Source organism: Ammospiza caudacuta, chromosome 2 (genome assembly GCF_027887145.1).
Source record: "Ammospiza caudacuta isolate bAmmCau1 chromosome 2, bAmmCau1.pri, whole genome shotgun sequence".
Classification (NCBI taxonomy): Eukaryota; Metazoa; Chordata; class Aves; order Passeriformes; family Passerellidae; genus Ammospiza; species Ammospiza caudacuta.
Window position 1 is genome coordinate 86,219,364 of NC_080594.1, and position 13,594 is coordinate 86,232,957.

A 13,594-nucleotide genomic window follows, 5' to 3' on the forward strand; every position below is an offset into this window, starting at 1 on the left:
TAACACCAGCTGATAGGATTTTGTTTTCTTCTTGAGGCATTGGGTGCCCTCATAAGCCCTGTCTTCAGGCTGGTGCTTCAAAGAAATCAGTTCCCCTTCAATCACAATGAGGATTATGCTACTCTGAGGAGGCATCTTGATTCAAATTTCCATTTAGGAACTTTTATATTCTGTTGCACAAAGGTATCTAACAATTATCCTTTGCAATTCCTTAAACAGATGGTATACACTCATACAGAATTGATTACTGTACCACCAAGCTTTTCCTGGCAAACACGTAAGAGTTTGTGGGCACCACTTCTGAACTTGGGTGGCTCGAAGTCAGCAGTGGGGCGAGGGAAGGGCCATGGGGCGTGCTGCACACCCTGGAAAGTGATCCATTGTTTCAGGGAGTAACTGCTCTGTCATTGTGGCTCCACAGATCGAGGGATGAGCATTATCTCAGGCTCCCCAGGCACTGGTGATGGAGGGGGTCACACCTGCCAGGGTGTGGGGTGTGTGGGGTGGGCTGGGAGGTGATGTACCTGCCCTGCCCCTGGGCAGCTCTCTGTCCTGCCTTCCCCCTGGGGCTCCCTGCACAAGGTGGCTCTCAGGCTCCAAGCTGGAGGAGTCAGGTCCTTCTCTTGACACCATGTTCTGGTTGTTTTGAATCTTCTTTATGTTCATCTCCAAAAATTTTGTATTTGTCTTCATTTTGTGCTATCTTACTGAAAGTGAGGAAATTTTCCCTTGCCACACTTAAGTAAGCAAGAGCTTTTTTGGATTTGTGGGTTTATTCTCTCCGGGCAACCTTAAGCTTTACAGGCTCTATTGTTGATCAAAGACTATTTTAAATTTTTTATAATGCCCTGAAGTACATTTCCTTGAAACATCAAGATTGCAAATTCTTAGTTTTACAAAACCCCATTTGGAAAAGCTCTTACTTTCTTTATCAGAATCAGTTTTGTATATAAATTCAGTGTGTGAGTGGCAAATACTCTTTTGAAGAGATAATTGCATTCAAAGAAATTAAAAATATAGTACAGAAATACACATAGATGTATCAGAACCCCTTAATTAGCAATAATGTGTTTTTAGCCCATGCAGGCTTTCTAAGGTCTGTGCTCTTTTTCAGCCTTGTTCAGACTGAGCAATCTCTGTGACAATTCTGTTGAAATCCCTGAAATAACTTTCAGAGTTAGGATCTACTTAAGTGACTGAGATGACAGAGCCTGGCATTTAAGAAAAGATCCAAAGCCTATTGGTGCTGATAAGAATTTTAATATGTACCTCTCTGGTGGCTTCATATCAACTTGCGTTGACTTGTGATGTTTGTGGAAGTAAATGTTGAAGAGATGAATACATTTCTTTGGCTAAAAGTTGTATTTAAATATGTTTTCCTTTTTTTCAGTATTTTATTAAGAACTATATTTTTTATGCCATTGAAATGATATCTGATTTTATACGGGTGCATCTGTTTACAATGAACTTATTTCTTTATATTATTAGGGCTTTTTTCAGAATTGATTATAGTCAGTGTTGTTATTGAATAAGTCTCACCCAAAATTCTTCACTATTTGTGGACTAAGTGGAAAAAAACCCATCAGGTAGGGCACTGAACTGCTTGCATAAACAGTTCTTGAGAAAACTATATCTATTTTAAGTTCCCAGTAGACATTTTAAATTAGCATGAAACGCAAGATTATTATGGTTTTGGGTACTGTCATGATCTAAGCTCCCAAGACAAAGAATCCCTTGTTCTCAAAGCTTTTTCTAAGATTCCCTCACTGCATAAAATACATGATCATCTCTCTTCCCTTTCTTACCCTTCCCTTCAAACCATTTGAATTCAGAGTAGGCAGATCTTATGCTACAGATGCTATAACACTTAAAATGGATAAATTCTAGTATATGGAACATATGGAAATTATAGTGAATCATTAAAAAAATGTCCAGCCAGAGGATCAGTTTGTGTATCAAAAATTTTTTAAAGCATCATGACAAATATGATACTGAGGATTTAAACCAGCTGACAGCAGTAAGAATTTGACCTTGGTCTAGTAAACCATCCTGAATTTAGGGTGCTGTACATCTGCTCAGTGCACTTGAAGGTTGTGCCCTTTAGTGACCCAACTTCATCAAGAAGATGCAGATTACTTTTGATTTTTCCCAACCCAAAGCTGACTGTGTTAGCTTGATGACTTAAAAAGCATTTTTTAAAAAAATGTTGAATAATTAATATAGCACTTAAAAGGAGGTTGATCTTTTTGATGCCTACCACTCACTTTGCTTAGAAGATCCCAGAAGGATGTGCTAGAAGGGAAGCAGTGCAAAAGTGCAATGGTCCTTTCCTCTCCCACCTGCCCTTGGCAAGGGGGTGCTGATCTCCTTAGCCTAGCTCAGAAGCCTAGATTAGCCTCCCAGTTTCATGGTATGCATCCTTCTGATCGAAGTGCCTTTGAGCTTTTTGTGAGGACTTTGGTCATTTGTTCAATGTCTTTATTCTTTCTTGCAGTATTTTCTTTGAAAGAAGGATTTTTAAAACCTCTATTATTGTGGCAGTTTTCACTGAAGCTATTTCAATTTTGAAATACTCCAGCCTTCAGCATCTGGTTTTCAAACTCTGTTGGATCAGGCTGGAAACAGACATCTGAAGTGACTGTTTAGCAAAATAATAATTTTTTTTCCCAGTGGTCTAGAGTGAAAAATATGCAAATATAAATAAAATGAGCTCATTTGGAAGGCACTGAGCTTTAATGAATAACCATTTATATAACAGCAAAATAAAGCAAATTAAAATTTGTTGTGAACACAAGCTCTTTTAAAAGAACAAATTAAATGAACATACTGAGAGTTATATCATGACACTGGAGGCGTTAATAAGCCAGATCTCTGCACGAGAGGTGCTGAATAAAAGAGGAATCAAATAAGATGTTCACAGAATTGGCACACAAGTGTTCTTATTTCTAGCATAACCCTATCCAGCCTAATAAATAACAACACTCTGAGTTTGAAATCCTACTCTAGTACATTACTTGAGATGAAACAGTGAGGAAAATTAATCTGTTGCCCATAAACCCTGTGCAAAAATTTCCCCAGAAATGGCAGAATTTCACTGGAGGGTTTGTTTGTTGGTGCTGCATCTATATCTGGAAATTAGCATCAAACTGAGTGTTTTTCTTCTCTACAAGGCTGGATGGTTTTAAATGGGGAAAAGCAGCAAGAGGAAAATATTTCAAATATCTGCTTTGTTGTTCTGGGTCTTCCTTCCTTCCTTCCTTCCTTCCTTCCTTCCTTCCTTCCTTCCTTCCTTCCTTCCTTCCTTCCTTCCTTCCTTCCTTCCTTCCTTCCTTCCTTCCTTCCTTCCTTCCTTCCTTCCTTCCTTCCTTCCTTCCTTCCTTCCTTCCTTCCTTCCTTCCTTCCTTCCTTCCTTCCTTCCTTCCTTCCTTCCTTCCTTCCTTCCTTCCTTCCTTCCTTCCTTCCTTCCTTCCTTCCTTCCTTCCTTCCTTCCTTCCTTCCTTCCTTCCTTCCTTCCTTCCTTCCTTCCTTCCTTCCTTCCTTCCTTTCCTTCCTTCCTTCCTTCCTTCCTTCCTTCCTTCCTTCCTTCCTTCCTTCCTTCCTTCCTTCCTTCCTTCCTTCCTTCCTTCCTTCCTTCCTTCCTTCCTTCCTTCCTTCCTTCCTTCCTTCCTTCCTTCCTTCCTTCCTTCCTTCCTTCCTTCCTTCCTTCCTTCCTTCCTTCCTTCCTTCCTTCCTTCCTTCCTTCCTTCCTTCCTTCCTTCCTTCCTTCCTTCCTTCCTTCCTTCCTTCCTTCCTTCCTTCCTTCCTTCCTTCCTTCCTTCCTTCCTTCCTTCCTTCCTTCCTTCCTTCCTTCCTTCCTTCCTTCCTTCCTTCCTTCCTTCCTTCCTTCCTTCCTTCCTTCCTTCTTCCTTCCTTCCTTCCTTCCTTCCTTCCTTCCTTCCTTCCTTCCTTCCTTCCTTCCTTCCTTCCTTCCTTCCTTCCTTCCTTCCTTCCTTCCTTCCTTCCTTCCTTCCTTCCTTCCTTCCTTCCTTCCTTCCTTCCTTCCTTCCTTCCTTCCTTCCTTCCTTCCTTCCTTCCTTCCTTCCTTCCTTCCTTCCTTCCTTCCTTCCTTTCCATAGTTAATGGAATTTATAGACAGCAGTTGTACACCTGTATGAATCTTGATTTTATGTGAGAATTATTTTCTCTCCAGTATCTGGAATGCTAAGTATATTAATTTTGGTTAAATTTATGTAAATGTTGGGTTTTCTTGCATATCATGAAAACAAAGATGTGTTTCAAGTCCTTTTTCACAAGTAAATACAAGCATGTACCAGCTAATCTGAACAGGGGGCTGTACCAGACACCTCCTGAAGTCTCTTCCAACTTCATTTTATTTTGTGGTGCTGAACAGGATACTTGCAGGCTGGCACAAAAAAAATCTTTACAGAAAGTTTGGCAGAATTTTACATAATGAGGAAAATAGGCAGCTTCATGAAATTCATAAGAGATAACAGTACTGTTATCCAATTTAGATAATAAACAATAGGTATTTTAATGTTCCATGCTATGGAAAATATTTTGATGGATAAATTGAATGTTAATTTTAAAAATTCAACTTGTGTTAATTCCTATATCTCTTGTGCTTATGTTTTTTCCTTTGATGTGTTATAAAAAGATTGCCAAACAAGTGTCAGACAATTAGTAACCACCCACCTAAGCGGAATGGTACAAAAAACATTTATGTGATGCCTAATTACATTTTATCTTAGCACTAATAAATCCTCTCATGAGCATTTGAGACAGGGTAGTCAGGACTTTCCTCCAACTGTGGAAGTCTTCATTTTGGAAAAAGAGCAAGGGGAAATCTGCTCTTACCTGTAGTGAAGTTTTTGCCCAATCTGGATGTGATACAATTCACTTGTCTCACAGACTCAAATCTCAAGTGTGCTGTTCCAGTAGATAGTTCTATTTTATATGAATAAATGAGATAAACTGGCAGAACTTGTGGAAATCATAGTGCATTTGTGCAGCCTTCTTTGAAAGCCTCTGCAGCACACCTTTCCACCTAAAACTTCACACTGGTTCTACACTGTGGTTGTCACTTCATAGGTGCCAGTCCTTAAATTGATTGCATTGCTAATTTTTCATTTTTGTAATTTAACAGCTGGAAACAGTGAAAGTGATGGCCAAGAAGTGGTGAGGAAAATAAAAGAAGAAACTTTGACTGGAAAAGGTACCATATTATATAATTTCCTTTAAGAAACCACTTTTCCTCTCTTTTTGCTGTCATCTCCTTTGATATGAGGACCCCTTGTGTAATGCTACATTTTTTTATTTTTTTTTTAATTTGGGGCACTGGAACAGGTTGCCCAGAGCAGTTGTAGATGCCTCCTCCCTGGAAATGTTCAGGGCCAGATTGGATGGAGCTCTGAGCAAACTGTGGAAGGTGGAGTGGAGGGTGTCCCTGCCCATGGCAGGAGGTTTGGAACTACATGCTCTTTAAGGTCCTTTTTTCTCAAATGGTTCTGTGATTCTATGAACTGAATTCCAGAAATAAATCTGACTCAGGGGTAAAATGCATAGGGTATTTCTTAAAAAATGTTTTCAGCCTGGTTTGACTTTACTGTTTGTCATTGACAAAGGGTTGCCTGCAACTTACACTCTGCCTGAGTATCTGTATGTGTATGATTTAATAGATGGGAAAAATTCAGAATACCAGTAATTTTTGCTAAAGGGAGGATGACAGCAGGTAAGAGTGTGTGCTCTTTTACTTTGCTTGTTTTAGGAGCTAGCAGGTTTTTTAAAGATCAAGGCTGCTTGATTGGGTCATTTGACACATGTTAAGAGCTTATAATACTTCACAAATAAAACCATTTTCTTAAACATAAATAGACCTTTCATATCAAACCTAAATTCCTATCTTCTGTGATTCTTCTCTTATTTCTTTTAGATAGATCATCCTTCCTGATGATCTATCATGTTTGTAGAGGTATAAGGACAGCATAGCTTGATAACTAAGAGAAAAGGCGTGTTCCACACTACCTGCTTTGTGATTGCCATTTGCAGTTCGTGGTGGAGGTTAGTGCAGCTCACATTTTTGTCCCTGGGTGTCACTGGGCGTGGTTCCTAATGGTGCATGATGATTCATTCCTGCCACTTTGACGCATAATTTCTTGGCAAAATTATAGAGCAGTGTTGCTAGTCCAAACTATTTGGGATCTTCATGGCTTCTTCTGAGATCTGATTCTGTTTTTGTACCATAATTACTGTTATGATTATCAAAATACATGTTAATTATTGTTTTAAAAAAACCCTTTCATTATGATTTATCTTTTGGCTTAAATAAATGTGCGTCCATTATAGCCTCAGGATACATGTATGCTAGTTAAAAGCATCATAAATTAAGGCACAGTTAGAAGGATCATAAAAGGAAAAAGGTAATTATTACATCATTAAAGTTTTTTGCTGGAAGTTTCTGTGCAGAGACCAAAACCAGTTGGAATTAACAATGTCATGTGACTTGCATGAATCTGAATAAACCAGGGTCTGTGTTATTTTCTCCCTCTGTGTGATCACAGGCTTTTCTAGCACTCCAGTCCTTCTTGCTTTTTCTAGGTAAAGTCAGTTATAGCCCTCAGTTATAAACTTTTAAGACAAAGATGTCAGTTTGAGGAAGCTGAAAGTGTAAAGTCAACTGAAGTTGTTCCTCACTGTAATTATTTTAACTGAGGTTTAAGTAATCTCAGGCCTCGATTGGTTTGTCCTAAAAATAAATTGGAAGAGTATTGTCTTTTCGAAATTTCTCACTGATTGAGGAAAATTTGTATTTAAAAGTGCAATGTCCTGTGCAAAAGACTTGTTCAGAACTGAGAGCCACCCCTGTGTTACTGTTTATCAATGAATCTGCACTTTGCTTTAAATATGATGTGTGTGTAGGTACTGTGACTGTGTCCTTGGTTGGCTAGATGATGCTTGTATCCAAATCAAAACACTGAGACAGGGCTGTGCAATTGTATTACTTTTCAAAGTTCAAGATCTGTTTAGTCACTGCATAAAAACATTATTGGTTGTCTTGACCCTTTCTCCCTGCTTTTTCTTTGAGCATTTTTCATGGCCCATATGAAAACACTTCTTTACAGAAACTGCTTCCATCAGTAACATCAGACTCTTGAAGGAGAACTACTCAAAATAGTACTTTTGGGCAGCCAGTGTGGTCAAGGATTGGGACAATATAGCTCTTATGGACAAACAATGTGAGATGCCATCAGTTTGTTATCTAGATCTCAGATTCCTTAGAATGAAGAAAATCTCCTTGCTTTTTATCAGGTTAGACAGCAACAGGGAGCAAAAGACCTTGTCCTCTCCTTGTTGCCTGGCTGAGCCATACATAGCACAATCATCCCCAGAGACAGCTCTGGGAAAATGCCAGGCTTATTGAATGCAAGTAATTACAATGTTTTAAGGCACTGTCATCCTTCTCTGTCTTGGCCTTGTCTGTCTGGGGCTCTGTCTGATATCTAAGGGTAAGTAGTTTTACTTGACATAATCTGTACTTACTTCTGGGACAAGTGAGATTCAAAGCATGTACATAAGTAATTCCTATGAAGCAGCTGAGGAGCAATAATGTGCTAACATTGCAGAGGAGGATAAAGGATAGTAATAAAAAGGGCTATGCATGCAGGTGGTGGGTTTTGGTTTTTTTATTGTTTTGTTTTTTTGTAAAAGCATGGCAAGACATGAAAGGATGGACAAAGCTTCTGAATACAGGGAGGCAGGGAGCCTGGTTTCCCACCCTGGAGGCATGGAAATCAGAGCCAATGCCAAAAGAGAGTACAGAACTGGAGAGGAAAGCAGTTGCAGCCATTTGCTACAAAGCAGTGATGCTAAAGGACTCAGAAAATCTAAATAACATAGTAGTTCCTCTCTTCCACCCACCCCCTATCCTGGGGCTGCATCAGAAACCTTCTTGGTTCCTCTCCCTGCTGATTCCAGACTGTTTAAGTGTCCTCCTTGGTTTTGAGTCTCTGTTCTGGGTAACCTATTGCAAAGTGTAAGGAGGGAGGATGTACGTGGGCAGTTGAGAGGAAGTAAATAAGCTACAAGTCCTTGGGGCATGATAGACCCAGTCAGCTGAACCATCAGCACCTCCTCCATGATAAAGAAATCCCAGCCCTCAGATACCCAGAACAGGCCAGAAGTAGTGCTGCATTGTCATTAAAATTCTCACACTGGCGCTATTTCCAAAAGACCAAGGGCAACACATTGCTACAGCATGAATCATAAAGCTGGGAGAAGCCAGGATGTGTGGACGTTTATCTTGCTTCCATTTGTTAAATTGGGAACTTATGTTGTTAATAGTGGCAATTATATGGCTGGGAAAATTGTTGATGGCTTGGGATTGCCACAGAGATACTCTAATTGGATAAATCTCTGTAATTTGCACATAGGGTGTGTCTATGTTAGTGTGTTCATTATTTAGATCAGTTGGGTGCTTTTCAGGCAACCCTCAGCTCCTGGCTGCTTGCTGAGCACAGGTTCCTATCAGGAAGGGCACTGCAGGTCCTATCCTGGATTCCCTTTGGACAGGACTAGCCTGGGAGGAGAGTTGCAGCAGTAACAGAGCAGTTCTGCATGGGAGCAAACTTCAGAGTTTATCTGAGCCTTCCACAGACCTGCAGCAAGTGCCTATGTCAGGCGTCCAGCGCAAACTGAGCTCCAGAAATGGACTTATATTGATCCAAACTGCTTGTTTGTGCAGCCATAACCACAGTTACTAGTGGTGAACAAACCTCATTGAGCTGCGGAAATGGGAAGTTTCTGTGATAAAGTCAGCTCTCAATGGTACTGAAAAAGAATCTCTCAATTTACATAACAGAGTTATATCTCCTGACTCAGTTACCCTCAGCTTATGTCTCTGCAAATGAAAGCTGGTTTTAGCCTGATGATTACAAACATACAAATGCTGGAAACTCATATATAAACATGAATGAAAACTTCATTCATTCCAGCAAAGGTTCATGAATGCCAATGGAATCAGCAATTAGCAAAACTTTATGCATAAATATCAAATAGCACAGTACCAGGGGAAGGCTCTCACATCCAGAGATTGGAGTTGCAACTAGAGTCAAAGGAGAAAAAATTATCATTTAGTGAGAAAAGAGGGTGTAAAAGTCTTATTAAGCGTAGACCTCTTCAAAAGAAGAAGCCTGCGTTTAATCTCACCCAACATTTTTGCGGCAATTTAAATAAAACCACAATTACAAAACTACCAGCTAAATTCACAGCCTTCATGAAACTTCCATTTGAAGTCAGGAGAGAAAGGAAGACGAGACTTTCTCCCTCAGAGCCAGAGGAATGCAGAGGTTAGCATAGTGGCAGCCAAATTGTGTCATTTACAGTCTGACCCACATCAAGACAGCATGGGCCAAATAGTAGAATGAATTGTCTTAAAAAAATTTGCAAGCATTTAACAAGCCTGGCTTTTTCCCAGAACTTTCTCTAGAGATGTTTATGCTACATGTGGCTCAGCCAGGGAATAAGGAGATGACAAAGTCTCTTGCTCCCTTTTGAAGTATAACTTGCTAATAAAAAAGGAATTTTTCCTTTTTGTTAGAGACCTGAGATTGAAGAATTGCTGTGAAAGAAGATGGGTTAATATAGTTGTACCATGTGTAATTACAGAATAACTCGTGGGTGGTTTCTCCACCAATGCTTGCTGTGTTAGGCACCATTTTTAACAGAGCAGTCCAGCTTTTTCTGCTCTGTACCAGAGAGTTTGTTGTTAGCTTTCCCTGCAGGCTAGAGGAAGTAATCTGCTGAGTTCTCAAATTCACAAACTTTTAAACGTGGTGGCGGTATTCCCATCATATAAGCTGGAGTTGTCTTCAGCAAAGAGTTCAGTTCAGCAAGGACTGATGCCTGGTTAATATGTGCAAAAATGTCTGACAGGACTTTTTCTTTTGGATGGCATGCCAAAGGCCATCATTATGGAAGCGGTTGTCCAACCAGTCAAAAATAGTGGAAAATATTTGTGTTTGAGACATATCTTCTACAAGTGTGCATAAGCATGTGTGAGTTTCTGCTTGCCTTTGTGTAATTTTTTTTTTTTTTGGTGGCGTTTTGAATTGTAAAAGCGTCACATCCTGGGCTTGTGGCTGGACCTAATGTGGTTACTTTGTCTCTTCTACCACATCCTATTGAAATATCCTTTCTCTACCACTGCTGATGCTGAGAGACCTGCAGGATTGGTTTAAAGAGCTTTCTGACAATGACAGCGCAGTTTCCACCTGCCTGGTTTCTGTTCTCGGGCTGGTGCATCATCTCCAGGACTTGGCCTTGGCAGGTGAATGACTGCCCTCAGTTGGAGTTGGACAGCTGAACACCAGGCTTATGGAGACACCTTGAAAGCCAAGGTGGTGATGTGAATGGGAGCAGAGAAGTCTCAGTCTGACAGTGCTCCACTTTGCAGGACCCTGTGTGGAACTGCAGAGTTTTTCTGCTTTGTCACTTGATGAACCTTGCCTAAACATTAAGATTTATTTTCCTTCCTCATCTGAGGTTATACTAGGTATATTCAAGCCATATGAACATATTTGAATATTGAAAAGCATTGGGTGTGTTAATATAGATTTGTGACTGGATCCCCCCCATGCACAAGGATGGAAGACTCTTTTCTGGAGACCAAGAAAGTAATGCCTGGGCTGATACTTTTTCTCTGTGCTCATAGCACTTAAATCTCTTATCCAGTAAAGCTGGTGACTTTTTGCTTCATATTAAGCAGGGAAGATTTTAATCCACAGAAAGGTGTCTCCAGAGCCCTCTGATAAAATCACTTAGGTTAAAACTTTTCAAATCAGTTGTCCTGCTTTTCTGTTTGTTTTACATAATTCTTTGATGCAAAACCATGGTTAAGTTTGTTAAGCCTGTTTGCTTATGTCTTTTCTTGCTCTCCTTTTGACTTCCAGCGTAACGTGATAGAAGATTTCCCCTCTCAGTTCTTGTAGGTACTTAAAACAATAGAGAACCCCCTATTTTTTGTGTTTCTTAAAACACTTTGGGAATTGAGTGGTCATGTTAACAGTGTGGCATATCAGAAATTAAGAGCAATATGAATATGGTTCACATAGCTGAAGATGAGTTGCATATCTGGATGCTGAGATGGAGATAAAGTCTTTCAAATGTGAAATGTATTCATAATGCAGACACAAGCTCTGCCTGTTGGTTTCCTGAATTCCCATTTCCATTGGAAATGTGAAACACATTTCATTAACAGGCTCTGCCACTAGGAAATGTGATTTTCTCTTATTTAAATTATCTCTAATTGAAACTTAGAGACAAAGAAGTGCACAGGTGTAGCTGTAGGCAGAATAACAAAGTCCCATCAGATGTCTTGAAATCATTTTCTGACTGTAAATCACCAAAGCTTTGTGTGACTAATGGCACCAAAGCTCTGAGGTTAGGATTTTGCTGATTGTGCTGCCCTACTGAAGGCAATCTGGAGAAAGGGAGTTTCAAATGAAAATTGCCTCTTCAAGTCTGGAAAAAGCTCCCATTTCAGACTTTCACAGGATTTTGATCCTCTTGTATGCACTTGTAGAGTCATGATGTTGTGCAGTGGCTGAATAAAGGTGCTCCTGGGTTTGTCACATCCTTTAATATGCCATTATTTTTTCCATCTCGATCAGTAGTTGCAGGCAGGTTGTGTGTGAGCCATTTCTAGACCTTGTCTGTTTTCAAGAAATTTGCCAGCATATACTGAAAGACAAAGCCAAGAAAAAAGCAATTTGTGTTCTCTCTGGAATGCTTTCATACTTCTCTTCCAAGAACTACATTATATAGACCTATCTTCTGTGAGTTACATGTAGGGCTTTAGAAGCTAATTTGCTTATAACAAGTAGAATATTTTATGTGGAAATGTCATTGGCTTCTGTACTGGAAGCCCAGCTGCCAAGAGCATGGAGAAGTTGTGGGCGGAAGTAAATGTGGGATAAGCAGAGCCTGTATGCTGTGTGAGCAACCTGCCAGGTATGAGCTGCACATCAAACAGCAGATGCTGGTCAGCCTGTGTGTACAGGCAGTGCCAGGATTTCCTTGTCTGCTCCATCCTTGCAGCAATATGGCAAAGCTCCAGAGGAGGAACTGCTAGAGAGGAGCCTCTGCACCTCCAAGGACCAATGCCACTGTGCCCATGCTTAATTTGTTCTTCAAGGACTGTTTTTCAGTGGCACAGAATTGAAGCTGTGAATAGATGTCCCATTTCTTAAACGAGTTATGAGCCAGGCTCTCCTCAGCAGTGCCCAGTGACAGGACCAGAGGCACTGGGCACAACCTAAAATGCAAGAAAATCCATTTAAAATTAGAAAAACTGTATGTTTTTATAATTTTTTAGCATAAGAGCTTTTGGTTATCAGCACAGGTTGCCCAGTGTTTGTAGATTCTCTGTCTTGAGAGATATTCAAAGGCCATCTGAACACTGTTCTGGACAACCACCTCCAGAGGGCCCAGCATGAGAAGGGACAATCTCCTTCCAGCCCCAGGCACACTGTAACTCTCTATATCTTGCACATTTTAGCTGCCAAACCCACATGAAACCCTGTCTGCTTTGTGTGTCCAGACATGAGTATGGGTACTGTAACTACACAGCTTCAGGGCCTTCCAGACACTGCATCAGTGTTCATACAGTGCCAATATTAAGATTTAAGTGCATATAGTGATAGGAATAGCAATAATTTGACCAGAATGCAGTCTTGGGAAGCAGATATTTGAAAAGAACTTCATAGCAGTGTAAAAAAAATCACATCTATTCAACTAAAAAAAAAAAAAATTCTGTGGAAAAAAAAGAAAGTAATGCTGATATTTAGTGTAAGAATGACTCTGAAGCAGCTTCCATTCTTGTTTCTTTTGGCGTTTTGGATTTCGGTTTGTTTTATTGTTGTTGCTGCTGGTTTTTTATTTGTTACTGTTGTTTGGGTGTCTTTTGTTTGTTTGGTTTTTGTTTTGTTCTTGATTTTTGTTTGTCTTTATTTTCAATTTTTGTGCAGGGCAAAGACTTTTTTTTTTTGTTAAGACTTAAGTTTTAAAATACAGTTTCCAAATTTAATTTGTTCAAGATTACGTGATGTGTGTTGTCTCTGCCACATTTTCATCATTTGACTGTAAATTATCATGCTCATGTACACTTTGAAACCCTTCTTAGCCTAAAGTCTTGCAGAAAGTGTCCAATGCCAGCATTTTTTAATGTCTTTGTTGATACCTGGTGCTAGAAATCCTTGCTTGTAAGAAGAAAAGTAAATATTCCTAAAGATATTTATAGGCTCTTCAATTAGCCAAACATTTAACATGATAATCATGACAAGCCTAATAATCATGTCTCAGTTTGGATTTCTCTTCATATATTGAGGCACTGTTTCTGCACAAGGTGATGTGAACTGTTTCCACCACCTGATTAATTTCCCCAAGATAATGCTCGTCTGTGTTTCATTCCTTATTTGATTTTAACATGATGTCTGCCACTGACTTCTCTTACCAAGATTACTGTTGACTTCAGGCTGCTTGGCAGGAGTGGCTCTTCACAACTGATGTGACTTGAGGAGACAAAATAAATCAAATCATCTTT

General features: G+C 39.8%; 1 protein-coding gene across 1 annotated transcript in view; it reads left to right on the forward strand.

Moving 5' to 3' along the window:
• Positions 1–13,594, forward strand: part of DHRSX (dehydrogenase/reductase X-linked) — a 161,522-nt gene that overhangs the window by 45,402 nt on the left and 102,526 nt on the right. The window contains exon 3 of the mRNA XM_058799907.1: positions 5,144–5,212. Within this exon, the coding sequence (XP_058655890.1) occupies positions 5,144–5,212 (69 nt within the window). The remainder of the gene's footprint in view (positions 1–5,143; positions 5,213–13,594) is intronic.